General features: G+C 42.6%; 1 protein-coding gene across 1 annotated transcript; it reads right to left on the minus strand.

The window, feature by feature from the left end:
• Positions 1-1,547: 1,547 nt before the first annotated feature.
• On the minus strand, positions 1,548-15,899 carry LOC131933517 (kinesin-like protein KIFC3; the record flags this gene model as incomplete). Its single annotated transcript, XM_059290267.1, is given in 15 exon segments — positions 1,548-2,044; positions 2,183-2,325; positions 2,894-3,091; positions 5,251-5,380; positions 6,441-6,558; positions 6,852-6,985; positions 7,231-7,335; positions 7,514-7,692; positions 7,907-8,018; positions 8,752-9,030; positions 9,301-9,477; positions 9,713-9,793; positions 12,377-12,472; positions 14,043-14,158; positions 15,755-15,899. Coding segments are annotated over 15 exon segments (2,484 nt in total), but the record flags the coding sequence as incomplete, so codon positions are not given.
• Between the last annotated feature and the right edge of the window lie 245 nt (positions 15,900-16,144).

Raw genomic sequence — 16,144 nt, forward strand, 5'->3', positions numbered from 1 at the left:
TTCAAGCTTTTCAGATTTATTTGTGTAATTGTGCATGTCTAATTAGTAAATAAATACAAATGTATTTACACATAGGCTACAGTATTTAATTTAGAGAAAAAAAAATATATATATAATGTGGATAAAAGTCAAACAATGTAAAAATAGAACAGCATTCAAGATTGAAGCAGGAAGAATGGTGTGCTGACAAGCTCCTGTTTAGCGCTGTGAGCCAACACAAAGGTCGACCTAACATTGCATGATGGACTCAATGATGGGGGAGGGGGGGGGGATTTATTACACGTTAGCTAAAAAGTCTTCACTATTCTAATCAAGCTAATAAAGCGATAAATAGAGGGAGAAAAAAGTTTTCAAAATGTTAATGTGAAAATGTTGCTTTTATAACCTACACGTGTTGTAAATCAAAAAGTCTGAAACATGTGTACATATTGGTCTGCCTAATTCTAATTTACAGTGAGGTAAATCAAAAAGTCTGAAACACGTGTCTACATATTGGTCTACCTAATTCTAATTTACAGTGAGGTAAATCTGACTGGAATGTTTGACATAAATATATATTAACAACAAAATGGGTCATTTACACAAACTTGACAATATTTTAAACTGTTTCCTTGACCATCAGCTCTAAAAAATTGTCACCTATCTACTCCTTGACATAAGTTTTCCAACTTAGAAGTAGATTAGTTATCAGGTCATTATGATCTAATTTTCCTATCTTTAACCAGGGGTCTTTAACCTAGGGGTCTTTAACCCAGGGGTCTTTAACCTAGGGTCTCAACCAATGGAGTTGCCTAAAGTTAACATTTAAGTTCACACCAGAAATGTAAAAATTCTACTTTCTAACAAGGGTTGATCAACTGACCGACAGAGGGGTTCATGCTTTGCAAAAGGCTAGAACACCTTGTTGTAAATACGGTTCACAAGATTTACAATGCTGCCATCTCTACCTCAATAAAACTGGGACACTATATACAGTAAGCATAAAACTATACACTAACTATATACACAAGAAGTATAAAACTATACACTAACTATATACACAATAAGTATAAAACTATACACCAACTATATATACAAGAAATGCAAAACTACAAACAACTACATACATAAGAAGTATACAACTCTACAACATATTATAGGTCACACACACGATGAGAGTAAAAGTTTACAACACACCATGGGCATAGTAAGGCACAGTTTGATACTTCAGGTTTCAATTGGGGGGGGGGGGTGAATTTACTAAGGTTTGTTCTTTGGGGGGGGGGCTGTGGGGGGGGCTGAATTTACGTAGGTTTGTTCTTTGGGGGGGGGGGGGGGGGGCTGTGGGGGGCTGAATTTACGTAGGTTTGTTCTTTGGGGGGGGGGGGAGCTGTGAGTGGGGGGCTGAATTTACGCAGGTTTGTTCTTTTGGCGGGGGGAGCTGTGGGTGGAGGGGGGGGTTGAATTTACTTAAATATGTTCTTTTAGAGGGGGGGGGGGGGGCTGTGGGTGGGGGGCTGAATTTACTTAGGTTTATTCTTTTGGAGGGGGAGCTGTGATTGGGGGGGGGCTGTGGGTGGGGGGCTGAATTTACTTATGTCCGCTCTTGCTTTACATTAAAATTTCTCGGTAACGTGGAAGACTTGTGGAGCCGTTGTGTTGCTCTGCTGCCGGCAGTGGTGGGGGTGCTGACAGATGACAGACTGCTGACAGACGACAGACTGCTGACAGACGACAGACTGCTCGATGAGGGCGACTTCTTGCTCAACTCGAGTGTTCTGTTTATCACCAGTGACCTTGGTGACCTGGGCGAGACGGGTGACCTTGGCGAGGTAGGTGAAGATGTTAGAGATCGGAGACCCAACTGAGACATGGACGTCCTTGACCTCGCGGTCAGCTGGGGCGTGGAGGCGGTCAGGTGGAGGCGGCGGGAGGTACCAGGTGAGCTGACGGGGGATGACGTCACTGATGACGGCGTGGAGGCAGATGATGTCATGATTTTAATGCTTGAAGGTCGAACGGGGGTCACGGGGGTCGCAGGGGTCGCAGGCGTCATGGGGGTCGTCTGCAAAATAATTTTTAAGTTCTAGAACATTTCTCTGTGCATCAGTTAACTTTTCTGTCAAGATTAAGTCAAGTTTCTCTGTCAAGTTGTGTAAGTCAAGATTGTGTTGAAAGAATACCGAGACAAATAGTGACATACCTTGACACTGTCCACGTTCCTGGTGGCGGTCCCCAGCTCGACGTTCTTGACACGTTGACCAAAGGTCAAAGTGCAGACCGTCTCGTGAACATTTTTCTCGACCGGCGCCACCTGCACGATCATCAGCGTCTTGCTGTCACCACCTGCAACAAGGTCAGTTAGATGTCAGATGGCATTTAGATGTCAGGTCAATGTCAGTGTCTTGCTGTCACCGCCTGCAACAAGGTCAAAGTCAACTAGATGCCAAATGGCAAGTAGATGTCAGGTTATTGTCAGCTAGATGTCAGGTAGATGGCATTAAGATGCTTGTCAATGTCTGGTGTACCAGAACCGACCAATGAAATGTGTGGTGTACCAGAACCGACCAATGAAATGTGTGGTGTACCAGAACTGACCAATGAAATGTGTGGTGTACCAGAACTGACCAATGAAATGTGTGGTGTACCAGAACTGACCAATGAAATGTGTGGTGTACCAGAACTGACCAATGAAATGTGTGGTGTACCAGAACTGACCAATGAAATGTGTGGTGTACCAGAACTGACCAATGAAATGTGTGGTGTACCAGAACTGACCAATGAAATGTGTGGTGTACCAGAACTGACCAATGAAATGTGTGGTGTACCAGAACTGACCAATGAAATGTGTGGTGTACCAGAACTGACCAATGAAATGTGTGGTGTAACTGACCAATGAAAAGGCTGCACTCACCCAGCGAGTCCTGCAGTAAATAGGTCAGCTTAGAGTTCCGGTACGGGATGTGCGCCTGCTTGTTCCTGAGGGCGTGTATGACGTCACCCAGACAGGCCAGGGACTTGTTGATACTCTGGGCCTCCTTCAGACGGCTGCCGTCTGCCATGGACTTGCTGACCCGCTCGGACCCGGCCAGGTCAACCAGGTTCAGCCGACCTGGGGAGGGGAAGTAACTCTCTATAATGTCTGGAGGGAGGGGAAGTAACTCTCTATAATGTCTGGGGGGAGGGAAGTAACTCTCTATAATGTCTGGGGGAGGGGAAGTAACTCTCTATAATGTCTGGGGGAGGGGAAGTAACTCTCTATAATGTCTGGAGGGAGGGGAAGTAACTCTCTATAATGTCTGGAGGGAGGGGAAGTAACTCTCTATAATGTCTGGGGGAGGGGAAGTAACTCTCTATAATGTCTGACTACTGGGGGAGGGGAAGTAACTCTCTATAATGTCTGGGGTAGGGGAAGTAACTCTATATAATGTCTGACTACTGTAATTTAAACAAGCCTTAATTTTTCTCTGTGGTGCTGATGTTCAATGCGGTATCTATTTATATCTTTTTCAATTGTATCTCCAATTAGTATTTACTAGGACTGAAGTGGGGTTCATAGTTTGTTTTTTTTTAAATGTAACGGTTGTCCCGTTTGTGAAAGCTTGTATTTTATGACATTACTGGTACATTTTAAAGCTTTAATTATCAATGTGTCCAGGTCAACCATGATGATGTGCTCATGTGACAGATGCCATACAGCAGCAGTTACCTGGGATACACAGACACTTTGGTTTACCAAGGGAGCGAACTCCTGTGATGGGGTTGTGCCCCTTGACTGTCACACACAACAGAAACTTTACCAAGGGAGCGAATCCTGTGATGGGGTTGTGCCCCTTGACTGTCACACACAACAGAAACTTTACCAAGGGAGCGAACTCCTGTGATGGGGTTGTGCCCCTTGACTGTCACACACAACAGAAACTTTACCAAGGGGACGAACTCCTGTGATGGGGTTGTGCCCCTTGACTGTCACACACAACAGAAACTTTACCAAGGGAGCGAACTCCTGTGATGGGGTTGTGCCCCTTGACTGTGACACACAACAGAAACTTTACCAAGGGAGCGAACTCCTGTGATGGGGTTGTGCCCCTTGACTGTCACACACAACAGAAACTTTACCAAGGGAGCGAACTCCTGTGATGGGGTTGTGCCCCTTGACTGTCACACACAACAGAAACTTTACCAAGGGAGCGAACTCCTGTGATGGGGTTGTGCCCCTTGACTGTGACACACAACAGAAACTTTACCAAGGGAGCGAACTCCTGTGATGGGGTTGTGCCCCTTGACTGTCACACACAACAGAAACTTTACCAAGGGAGCGAACTCCTGTGATGGGGTTGTGCCCCTTGACTGTCACACACAACAGAAACTTTACCAAGGGAGCGAACTCCTGTGATGGGGTTGTGCCCCTTGACTGTCACACACAACAGAAACTTTACCAAGGGAGCGAACTCCTGTGATGGGGTTGTGCCCCTTGACTGTCACACACAACAGAAACTTTACCAAGGGAGCGAACTCCTGTGATGGGGTTGTGCCCCTTGACTGTCACACACAACAGAAACTTTACCAAGGGAGCGAACTCCTGTGATGGGGTTGTGCCCCTTGACTGTGACACACAACAGAAACTTTACCAAGGGAGCGAACTCCTGTGATGGGGTTGTGCCCCTTGACTGTCACACACAACAGAAACTTTACCAAGGGAGCGAACTCCTGTGATGGGGTTGTGCCCCTTGACTGTCACACACAACAGAAACTTTACCAAGGGAGCGAACTCCTGTGATGGGGTTGTGCCCCTTGACTGTCACACACAACAGAAACTTTACCAAGGGAGCGAACTCCTGTGATGGGGTTGTGCCCCTTGACTGTGACACACAACAGAAACTTTACCAAGGGAGCGAACTCCTGTGATGGGGTTGTGCCCCTTGACTGTCACACACAACAGAAACTTTACCAAGGGAGCGAACTCCTGTGATGGGGTTGTGCCCCTTGACTGTCACACACAACAGAAACTTTACCAAGGGAGCGAACTCCTGTGATGGGGTTGTGCCCCTTGACTGTCACACACAACAGAAACTTTACCAAGGGAGCGAACTCCTGTGATGGGGTTGTGCCCCTTGACTGTCACACACAACAGAAACTTTACCAAGGGAGCGAACTCCTGTGATGGGGTTGTGCCCCTTGACTGTCACACACAACAGAAACTTTACCAAGGGAGCGAACTCCTGTGATGGGGTTGTGCCCCTTGACTGTCACACACAACAGAAACTTTACCAAGGGAGCGAACTCCTGTGATGGGGTTGTGCCCCTTGACTGTCACACACAACAGACAGTGAGATCTGGAGGAGTGCTCGTTCATGTTGGTGGAGGCCGTGACTCGGTTCCTTCTTCCGGTCTCAAACATCTGCAGACATGATTACATAAGTGGTCAGTTTATAGGTCACATCTGCAGACATGATTACATAAGTGGTCAGTTTATAGGTCACATCTGCAGACATGATTACATAAGTGGTCAGTTTATAGGTCACATCTGCAGACATGATTACATAAGTGGTCAGTTTATAGGTCACATCTGCAGACATGATTACATAAGTGGTCAGTTTATAGGGCACATCTGCAGACATGATTACATAAGTGGTCAGTTTATAGGTCACGTCTGCAGACATGATTACATAAGTGGTCAGTTTATAGGGCACATCTGCAGACATGATTACATAAGTGGTCAGTTTATAGGGCACATCTGCAGACATGATTACATAAGTGGTCAGTTTATAGGTCACGTCTGCAGACATGATTACATAAGTGGTCAGTTTATAGGTCACATCTGCAGACATGATTACATAAGTGGTCAGTTTATAGGGCACGTCTGCAGACATGATTACATAAGTGGTCAGTTTATAGGTCACGTCTGCAGACATGATTACATAAGTGGTCAGTTTATAGGGCACATCTGCAGACATGATTACATAAGTGGTCAGTTTATAGGTCACGTCTGCAGACATGATTACATAAGTGGTCAGTTTATAGGTCACGTCTGCAGACATGATTACATAAGTGGTCAGTTTATAGGTCACACAGACATGATTACATAAGTGGTCAGTTTATAGGTCACATCTGCAGACATGATTACATAAGTGGTCAGTTTATAGGTCACATCTGCAGATATGATTACATAAGTGGTCAGTTTATAGGTCACGTCTGCAGACATGATTACATAAGTGGTCAGTTTATAGGTCACATCTGCAGATATGATTACATAAGTGGTCAGTTTATAGGTCACGTCTGCAGACATGATTACATAAGTGGTCTGTTTATAGGGCACATCTGCAGACATGATTACATAAGTGGTCAGTTTATAGGTTACATCTGCAGACATGATTACATAAGTGGTCAGTTTATAAAGATTAGTTTTATAGGATCTGCTAACAAGATTACGTATTTTAAAACTAAAAGTGTTGACCTACTTTATTAACTTCTGCCAAAGAAGAAACAGACACGGTGTATAGACCGGGCACGTGGTAGCCTCCTTCTGGTTTCATCTTGACCTCTAACTTGCTGTTGGGGTCATGGCTCAGAAGGTCTCTGAAGGACAAATTCACGTTTTAGACAATTCATTCTTCTCTAAAGTTCATGATTTCGTGCATTGGGTGTAGTCAACTTGCGTGTAATTAATGTCAACTTGCGTGTAATTAAGATCAACTTGCGTGTAATTTAAGTCAACTTGCATGTAATTAAGGTCACCTTGCGTGTAACTAAGGTCACCTTGCGTGTAATTAAGGTCACCCTGCGTGTAGATAAAGTCACATTGTCTGTAATTAAGGTCACCTTGCGTGTAATTAAGGTCACCTTGCGTGTAACTAAGGTCACCCACTTACCTGATGGTTTCGTTGTAGATCTCCACCACGCTTGCCGTGATCTCGTACTGCCACTCGCTGCCCTCTATGCCCTGGGTCTCCTCGAACAGAAGCTGAAGTGCCCTTTGGTTGATGCCCGGATCTGTTTTAGTGCCCTAGAACAGAAACACGTAGAGACATTGCTGGTTGCGGCTTACTGACCCCAAGCATATGCTGAGCCCTAGTACACACTGACCCCAGTACACACTGACCCCGGTACACACTGACCCCGGTACAAACTGACCCTGGTACATACTGACCCCGGTACAAACTGACCCCGGTACAAACTTACCCCGGTACACACCGACCCCAGTACACACTGACCCCGGTACACACCGACCCCTAAAGAAACCAGAAATACCTCCATTGTGAAAGTCTTCCCTGAGCCTGTCTGCCCATAGGCGAAAATGCAGACATTGTAGCCGTCAATGATTGACCTCACTAGAGCCGACACTTCATCGAAAACCTGAACAAATTGGATCAGTCAATATAAGGTGCAGGGGAGGCTAGTTAGACAGGGGAGGTTAGTTAGACAGGGGAGGTTAGTTAGACAGGGGAGGTTAGTTAGACAGGGGAGGTTAGTTAGACAGGGGAGGTTAGCCGGAGAGGGGCGACTACCTAGACAGGGTTGACTGGCGTCTGACCTGAGACTGCGTGCTGCCCATGCCGAAAGCCTTATCGACGTCGAAAAGCTGCAGACGGCCGTTGTTGAGTACCTTGACAAGAGAGTCGTCGTCCTTGTCAAGGGAGACAACCAGGGCTGTCTCGTCCGTCCCGTCCTCCTTGATGGCTGGCCGCACTCGGCACAGGACCCGGATGTTGCCTGGTGGTACACGAGAGACGGGCCTTAGGTGTGTTTGTAACACGCTCTCAATGAACTCATGTTACAGTTTTTGACCTCCCTTCAAATGTTACAAATTACCCAGATTTGGTAAACTGCTTAATGAAACAAATTACGTCACACACCAGCTCTGACATCCCCCCCTCTCTGCCTGTTGACCCCACCCTGACCTTGACCCTGGTGACGCCATGTTTACCTCTGACCTCCACCAGCTGGTTGTGCAACTTCTTGCGTAGCTTCATCTCCCGCAGGTATTTCTCCACCAGCTCCTGGTTCCTGCTGTTGATGTCCTCCAAACTCGTCTTGATCTGGACAAAATAGTGGACATTTTTATCTGGACAAAATAGTGGACATTTTTTAATCTGGACAAAATAGTGGACATTTTTATCTGGACAAAATTATGGACATTTTTTGTATCTGGACAAAAAAATTGACATTTTTTTTATCTGGACAAAATAGTGGACATTTTTTTATCTGGACAAAATAGTGGACATTTTTTTATCTGGACAAAATTATGGACATTTTTATCTGGACAAAATTATGGACATTTTTTAATCTGGACAAAATAGTGGACATTCTTTTATCTGGACAAAATAATGGACATTTTTTATCTGGACAAAATAGTGGACATTTTTTTATCTGGACAAAATAGTGGACATTTTTTTTATCTGGACAAAATAGTGGACATTTTTATCTGGACAAAATAGTGGACATTTTTTTTATCTGGACAAAATAGTGGACATTTTCATCTGGACAAATAGTGGAAATTTTTTTTATCTGGACAAAATAGTGGACATTTTTTTATCTGGACAAAATAGTGGACATTTTTATCTGGACAAAATAGTGGACATTTTTTTATCTGGACAAAATAGTGGACATTTTCATCTGGACAAAATAGTGGAAATTTTTTTTATCTGGACAAAATAGTGGACATTTTTATCTGGACAAAATAGTGGACATTTTTTTTTATCTGGACAAAATAGTGGACACTTTTTTATCTGGACAAAATAGTGGACATTTTTATCTGGACAAAAAATGTACCTGCTGATGTAAGAGTGCCATGGCCTGTCCTACTGTGAGTGGAATGTCCTTGACCTCTCTCTTCAGTGCCAGGTAAGATTTCTTGACAACCTGAAACTCGGAGCTGACCACCGCTGTGACGTCACGTAACCTGAGCAGCGTGGCCTTCAACTTTCTAACCTCCTCCTGCACTTCCTGGCTGACCTCTGACCTCACCTGCTCATCGTGACCTTTGTGGTGACCTTCGTACAGCTCCAGCTTGAGCTCACTGTGGCTTAGCTCCTTGAGCTGAAGGTCCACCTAGTGTTTAGACAACGTGAATGCTCAGACACACGAGACGAATGACGTAGCAAATGTCTCGGGCAATTTTTGTCAGGCGTACCATTTGTGACACAAAGGGGAACTATCCAAATGACGTCCCCACACAACGAGACATTGACGTCCCCACACAACCAGAGCCTAACGTCCCCACACAACCAGACATTGACGTCCCCACACAACCAGACATTGACGTCCCCACACAACCAGACATTGACGTCCCCACACAACCAAAGATCTTGCAGCAGTTACCTCTCTTGTCAGCATGTGGAGATGATCATCCAGGGAAGCAACTGCTGTCCCAACTTCTGGCTGACCTTTGACTTGACCTTTGACCTGACCTGGCTGTGTACGAGAGTTCAGCTGGGGGACGTTGACGCCACACCTGGTCAAATGATGACGTAATGCCTGGTTCTCTTCCTTCAGCCTCTGCAAGCAGACAGGACAGAATGTTATTTTCAATCATTAACATCTTCTAGATACCAAGTTCTAAATAGTTCCGTTGTTTGAATTAGTTTTAAAAGTTCATTTTTTATATAATTATTTAGAGGAAGGGTTGTTTTAAAAATTGTATTTAAAAAATTAAGCAAAAAAAAAATTCTCCAACCCCCCCCCCCCCCCCCCCCCACAAATATATTAAGGGAGGCAAACGAAGAATTGTTACCTTGATCTCTTTGCTCAAATGAGTTTTGTCCCTTTTTATCAGCATCAATTCTTTTTCCGTGTCCGAAATACAGGAGCCGAGCTAGAGGAAAATTTAAAGGTTTCCAAAAGATTGTTTGGTAAAATGTCTTGTTGGTAGAGAAAATTTAAAGGTTTCCAAAAGATTGTTTGGTAAAATGTTTTGTTGGTAGAGAAAATTTAAAGGTTTCCAAAAGATTGTTTGGTAAAATGTCTTGTTGGTAGAGAAAATTTAAAGATTTCCAAAAGATTGTTTGGTAAAAAGTTTTGTTGGTAGAGAAAATTTAAAGGTTTCCAAAAGATTGTTTGGTAAAATGTTTTGTTGGTAGAGAAAATTTAAAGGTTTCCAAAAGATTGTTTGGTAAAAAGTTTTGTTGGTAGAGAAAATTTAAAGGTTTCCAAAAGATTGTTTGGTAAAATGTTTTGTTGGTAGAGAAAATTTAAAGGTTTCCAAAAGATTGTTTGGTAAAATGTTTTGTTGGTAGAGAAAATTTAAAGGTTTCCAAAAGATTGTTTGGTAAAATGTTTTGTTGGTAGAGAAAATTTAAAGGTTTCCAAAAGATTGTTTGGTAAAATGTTTTGTTGGTAGAGAAAATTTAAAGGTTTCCAAAAGATTGTTTGGTAAAATGTTTTGTTGGTAGAGGAAAATTTAAAGGTTTCCAAAAGATTGTTTGGTAAAATGTTTTGTTGGTAGAGAAAATTTAAAGGTTTCCAAAAGATTGTTTGGTAAAATGTTTTGTTGGTAGAGAAAATTTAAAGGTTTCCAAAAGATTGTTTGGTAAAATGTTTTGTTGGTAGAGAAAATTTAAAGGTTTCCAAAAGATTGTTTGGTAAAATGTTTTGTTGGTAGAGAAAATTTAAAGGTTTCCAAAAGATTGTTTGGTAAAATGTTTTGTTGGTAGAGAAAATTTAAAGGTTTCCAAAAGATTGTTTGGTAAAATGTTTTGTTGGTAGAGAAAATTTAAAGGTTTCCAAAAGATTGTTTGGTAAAATGTTTTGTTGGTAGAGAAAATTTAAAGGTTTCCAAAAGATTGTTTGGTAAAATGTTTTGTTGGTAGAGAAAATTTAAAGGTTTCCAAAAGATTGTTTGGTAAAATGTTTTGTTGGTAGAGAAAATTTAAAGGTTTCCAAAAGATTGTTTGGTAAAATGTTTTGTTGGTAGAGAAAATTTAAAGGTTTCCAAAAGATTGTTTGGTAAAATGTTTTGTTGGTAGAGAAAATTTAAAGGTTTCCAAAAGATTGTTTGGTAAAATGTTTTGTTGGTAGAGAAAATTTAAAGGTTTCCAAAAGATTGTTTGGTAAAATGTTTTGTTGGTAGAGAAAATTTAAAGGTTTCCAAAAGATTATTGTTTGGTAAAATGTTTTGTTGATAGAGGAAATTTAAAGGTTTCCAAAAGATTGTTTGATAAAATGTTTTGTTGATAGAGGAAATTTAAAGGTTTCCAAAAGATTGTTTGGTAAAATGTTTTGTTGGTAGAGAAAATTTAAAGGTTTCCAAAAGATTGTTTGGTAAAATGTTTTGTTGGTAGAGAAAATTTAAAGGTTTCCAAAAGATTGTTTGGTAAAATGTTTTGTTGGTAGAGAAAATTTAAAGGTTTCCAAAAGATTGTTTGGTAAAATGTTTTGTTGGTAGAGAAAATTTAAAGGTTTCCAAAAGATTGTTTGGTAAAATGTTTTGTTGGTAGAGAAAATTTAAAGGTTTCCAAAAGATTGTTTGGTAAAATGTTTTGTTGGTAGAGAAAATTTAAAGGTTTCCAAAAGATTATTGTTTGGTAAAATGTTTTGTTGATAGAGGAAATTTAAAGGTTTCCAAAAGATTGTTTGATAAAATGTTTTGTTGATAGAGGAAATTTAAAGGTTTCCAAAAGATTGTTTGGTAAAATGTTTTGTTGGTAGAGAAAATTTAAAGGTTTCCAAAAGATTGTTTGGTAAAATGTTTTGTTGGTAGAGAAAATTTAAAGGTTTCCAAAAGATTGTTTGGTAAAATGTTTTGTTGGTAGAGAAAATTTAAAGGTTTCCAAAAGATTGTTTGGTAAAATGTTTTGTTGGTAGAGAAAATTTAAAGGTTTCCAAAAGATTGTTTGGTAAAATGTTTTGTTGGTAGAGAAAATTTAAAGGTTTCCAAAAGATTATTGTTTGGTAAAATGTTTTGTTGATAGAGGAAATTTAAAGGTTTCCAAAAGATTGTTTGATAAAATGTTTTGTTGATAGAGGAAATTTAAAGGTTTCCAAAAGATTGTTTGGTAAAATGTTTTGTTGCTACAAGAAAATTTAAAGGTTTCCAAAAGATTGTTTGGTAAAATGTTTTGTTGCTAGAAAAAAATGTAAAGGTTTCCAAAAGATTGTTTGGTAAAATGTTTTGTTGTCAGACTTACTTTCAATTTTCTACTAAAAATGTTTAATTAAATATAATTTCTAGTAATGTCGTGTATGAAAAAAAGGACTGTATCTTTGATGTTGTGTTGTATCAAATATTGAGAGAGGTATCTGTCCACTCCATCACATGTTGTATGCCATCCACCTGTGTGTGTGCGGCTCTATCGAGGTGTTGTATCTGTCCACTTCATCACATGTTGTATGGCATCCACCTGTGTGTGTGCGGCTCTATCTATCGAGGTTTTGTACCTGTCATCATGTAGGTTCTTACCTGCACAGATTCGTCCACGTCATCATCAGAGCCATCACCAGAGCCATCCCCAGTCGTCATCGAGTCGATAATAGATTTGGTTTCATGCTCTGTCAGCTGGAGGTGGTAAGAGTTTATTATTTTACAAGAGTTATCATTACTGCTTTATAAAAATAAACCGTGAGTGATCTCCCCTAAACTTTCTCGAATATTCTTATATAACTTGGAATATAGACATGATTTTTAATTACTTAAACTTTTAAATAATAATCATTAAAAAAGTTTTAAAAAACCCACGTTTTCTGATTGAACTAAAAAGTAGAAAATAAATACTATACATCACAATAATGCAAGCGATCACTCTACTATAAGCTATCAAAAACGTGGGGCGCCGTGATTTTCTTACAGTTTCTAATACTGTTGACTCTCTACAAGCTCCCTAATAAAAGTCAATAGTATTATCTAATCAATAGTAATATAACTTTTACTTCGGCGAACCACGTTTTTGATAGCTTATAGTAGAGTGATCGCTTGCATTATTGTGATGTATAGTATTTATTTTCTACTTTTTAGTTCAATCAGAAAACGTGGGTTTTTTAAAACTTTTTTAATGATTATTATTCTAACGCTAGCAGAGGAGAATTATATATATAGATTATATAGCGGTCTAAAATGCTCAATAAAATGTTTCCATTGATCAATTTAGTAATAATAACAATTGAATATTCAATGGTCATCCAAAAGAAAGCTTCCCTGAAAATTTCAGCGCGCTAGCTAACTGGGAAGTGCCAGAAATTTCGATCGCAAGATTTGATTGGAAAGACAAACAAACAGAGAAAGCAAGTTAAAGAAAACGTGGGAAAATAGAAAAGAATCTCATAGAAAAAAGAATTGCGCACCGAGCGAACGCCAAAACAAAATGTGCATAATAGTGCGCAATATTATTAGTACTTTATAAATTTACATGCGTTTTTTGAGAAATCGGAAATAGCGTAAATTAGTACTTCCGATCAACGGAAAGTACTCAAAATTTGAAAGAAGGTAGAGAATTAGATCTTTTACTTACATGTGAAATTTCATTTATCTATCTGAAATAGTACTCAAGTTATAGGCTTTTGAAAAATTCAAAGTAGAAAAAGTACCACTTCCGGTTATCGAAAATCACTCAAAAGTTGATACAGATCTACGATTTTGATAAAATACTTATATATGAAATTTCATCAACCTAGCTGTAACGGTACTCAAGTTATCGTGTTTACACACAGACAGACACACACACAAATACACAGACATACGGACAAGATTACAAAATTATATTTTTCCGTATCAGTGAAGTGTAAAACGTCGAGATTTCTAAAAATCTCGATTTTATTTTTTGCACGATTACAATACGTTCTTTATACTTCGTATATACGAGAAAGTAAAAATAATTATTTTACTAGAGTTGTTGTTACTTGGTTGCCCTTTTTTTACAAGAGTTATTGTTACTGGCTCTTCCCAAAGCTAAATAAACTGGTCGTATTCACCAAATGTGCCACGATAGACAACAATGGGTTATTGAATGATTTGAGGTGAATTCAAATACAATCTAGTAAACAGACCAGACGTGTGATACATTAACGACAAATAAACCGCTGTGCCCCCATGTTGATGAGATATAAATAGAATGTCAGGTGGATTTGTTCACCTTTAGTAAGAGAGTTTCTTTCTCTCTCTGCAGACTTTGGATCTGATCCAGCAACTTGCTGGTTGGTGTCGTCTGTCTGACGCTTGCTGCATGTCCAGCAGAGTTGAGGCTGTCGGCTGAAAGTGATTCAAATTTTGATGGATGAAAGACTCAACATGTCTCCTGTCTGATTCTTTATACAGCCCCCACCAGACCATGTCAAACTACACAGCACCCCACACACACCCCACACACACCCTACACACACCCCACACACACCCCACACACACCCCACACACACCCCACACACACACCACACACACCCCACACACACCCCACACACACCCCACACACACCCCACACACACCCCACACACACCCCACACACACCCCACACACACCCCACACACACCCTACACACACCCCACACACACCCCACACACCCCCCACACACACCCTACACACACCCTACACACACCCCACACACACCCCACACACACCCCACACACACCCCACACACACCCCACACACACCCCACACACACCCCACACACACCCCACACACACCCCACACACACCCCACACACACCCTACACACACCCCACACACACCCCACACACACCCCACACACACCCCACACACACCCCACACACACCCTACACACAACCTACCACAGTATACACACCATCCTAGAAAAAGCCCTCTCAACCCACATAAATGCCCCTACCACCACCACCACCCCCTCCCAAACAAATGCCGCTACCACCATCACACAAATGCCCCTACCACCCCACAAAAATGCCCCTACCACCCCCACCACCCCCTCCCCACAAATGCCCCTACCACCCCCACCACCCCCTCCCCACAAATGCCCCTACAGCCCCCACCACCCCCCTCCCCACAAATGCCCCTACCACCACCACCCCCTCCCCATAAATGCCCCTACCAATATCACCATCCCCCTCCCAACAAATGCCCCTACCCCCTCCCCACAAATGCCCCTACCACCACCACCACCCTCCCCACAAATGCCCCTATCACCACCATCCCCTCCCCACAAATGCCCCTACCACCCCACAAAAATGCCCCTACCACCACCACCACCCCCTCCCCATAAATGCCCCTACCAATATCACCATCCCCCTCCCAACAAATGCCCCTACCCCCTCCCCACAAATGCCCCTACCACCACCACCACCCTCCCCACAAATGCCCCTATCACCACCACCCCCTCCCCACAAATGCCCCTACCACCCCCACCACTCCCTCCCCACAAATGCCCCTACCACCACTCCCTCCACACAAATGCCCATACCCCCACCACCCCCTCCCCACAAATGCCCCTACCACCACCACCACCCCCTCCCCACAAATGCCCCTACCACCCCCACCACCCCCTCCCCACAAATGCCCCTACCACCACTCCCTCCACACAAATGCCCATACCCCCACCACCCCCTCCCCACAAATGCCCCTACCACCACCCCCTCCCCACAAATGCCCCTACCACCACCACCCCCTCCCCACAAATGCCCCTACCACCACTCCCTCCCCACAAATGCCCCTACCACCCCCACCACCCCCCTCCCCACAAATGCCCCTACCACCACCCCCTCCCCACAAATGCCCCTACCACCACCACCCCCTCCCCACAAATGCCCCTACCACCCCCACCACCCCCTCCCCACAAATGCCCCTACCACCCCCACCACCCCCTCCCCACAAATGCCCCTACCGTGTGCTTGTGTTTCCTGGTCTGTAATGATCTGACGAAGGTGAGCGATGGTGTCATCCCTGTCCTTAACCCTCTCATCATGTGACCTCTGGATCTGGAGTAGTCTCCACCTGGTCTCCTCTGGCCCCAGGGTGTGGGCAGGGATCTGAGGGGACAGGCAAAGTTTACTGACCCCAGGGATATGCAGGGGACAGGCAAAGTTTAATGACCCCAGGGATCTACAGGGGATAGACTAAGTTTACTGACACAATTCTGGCCATTTATATCAAGAGCGAGAAGAAAGGTTTGATTATAGTTATAACACACATTTAGACAATTAGATGATATAGCACACCTTTAGACAATCAGATGATATAACACTCCCCTCCCTTATACTATCAGTTGAATGTT

This window comes from Physella acuta, unplaced genomic scaffold (genome assembly GCF_028476545.2).
Source record: "Physella acuta isolate Inbredline_101_S28 unplaced genomic scaffold, ASM2847654v3 ptg002540l, whole genome shotgun sequence".
In the NCBI taxonomy this organism is placed as follows: domain Eukaryota; kingdom Metazoa; phylum Mollusca; class Gastropoda; family Physidae; genus Physella; species Physella acuta.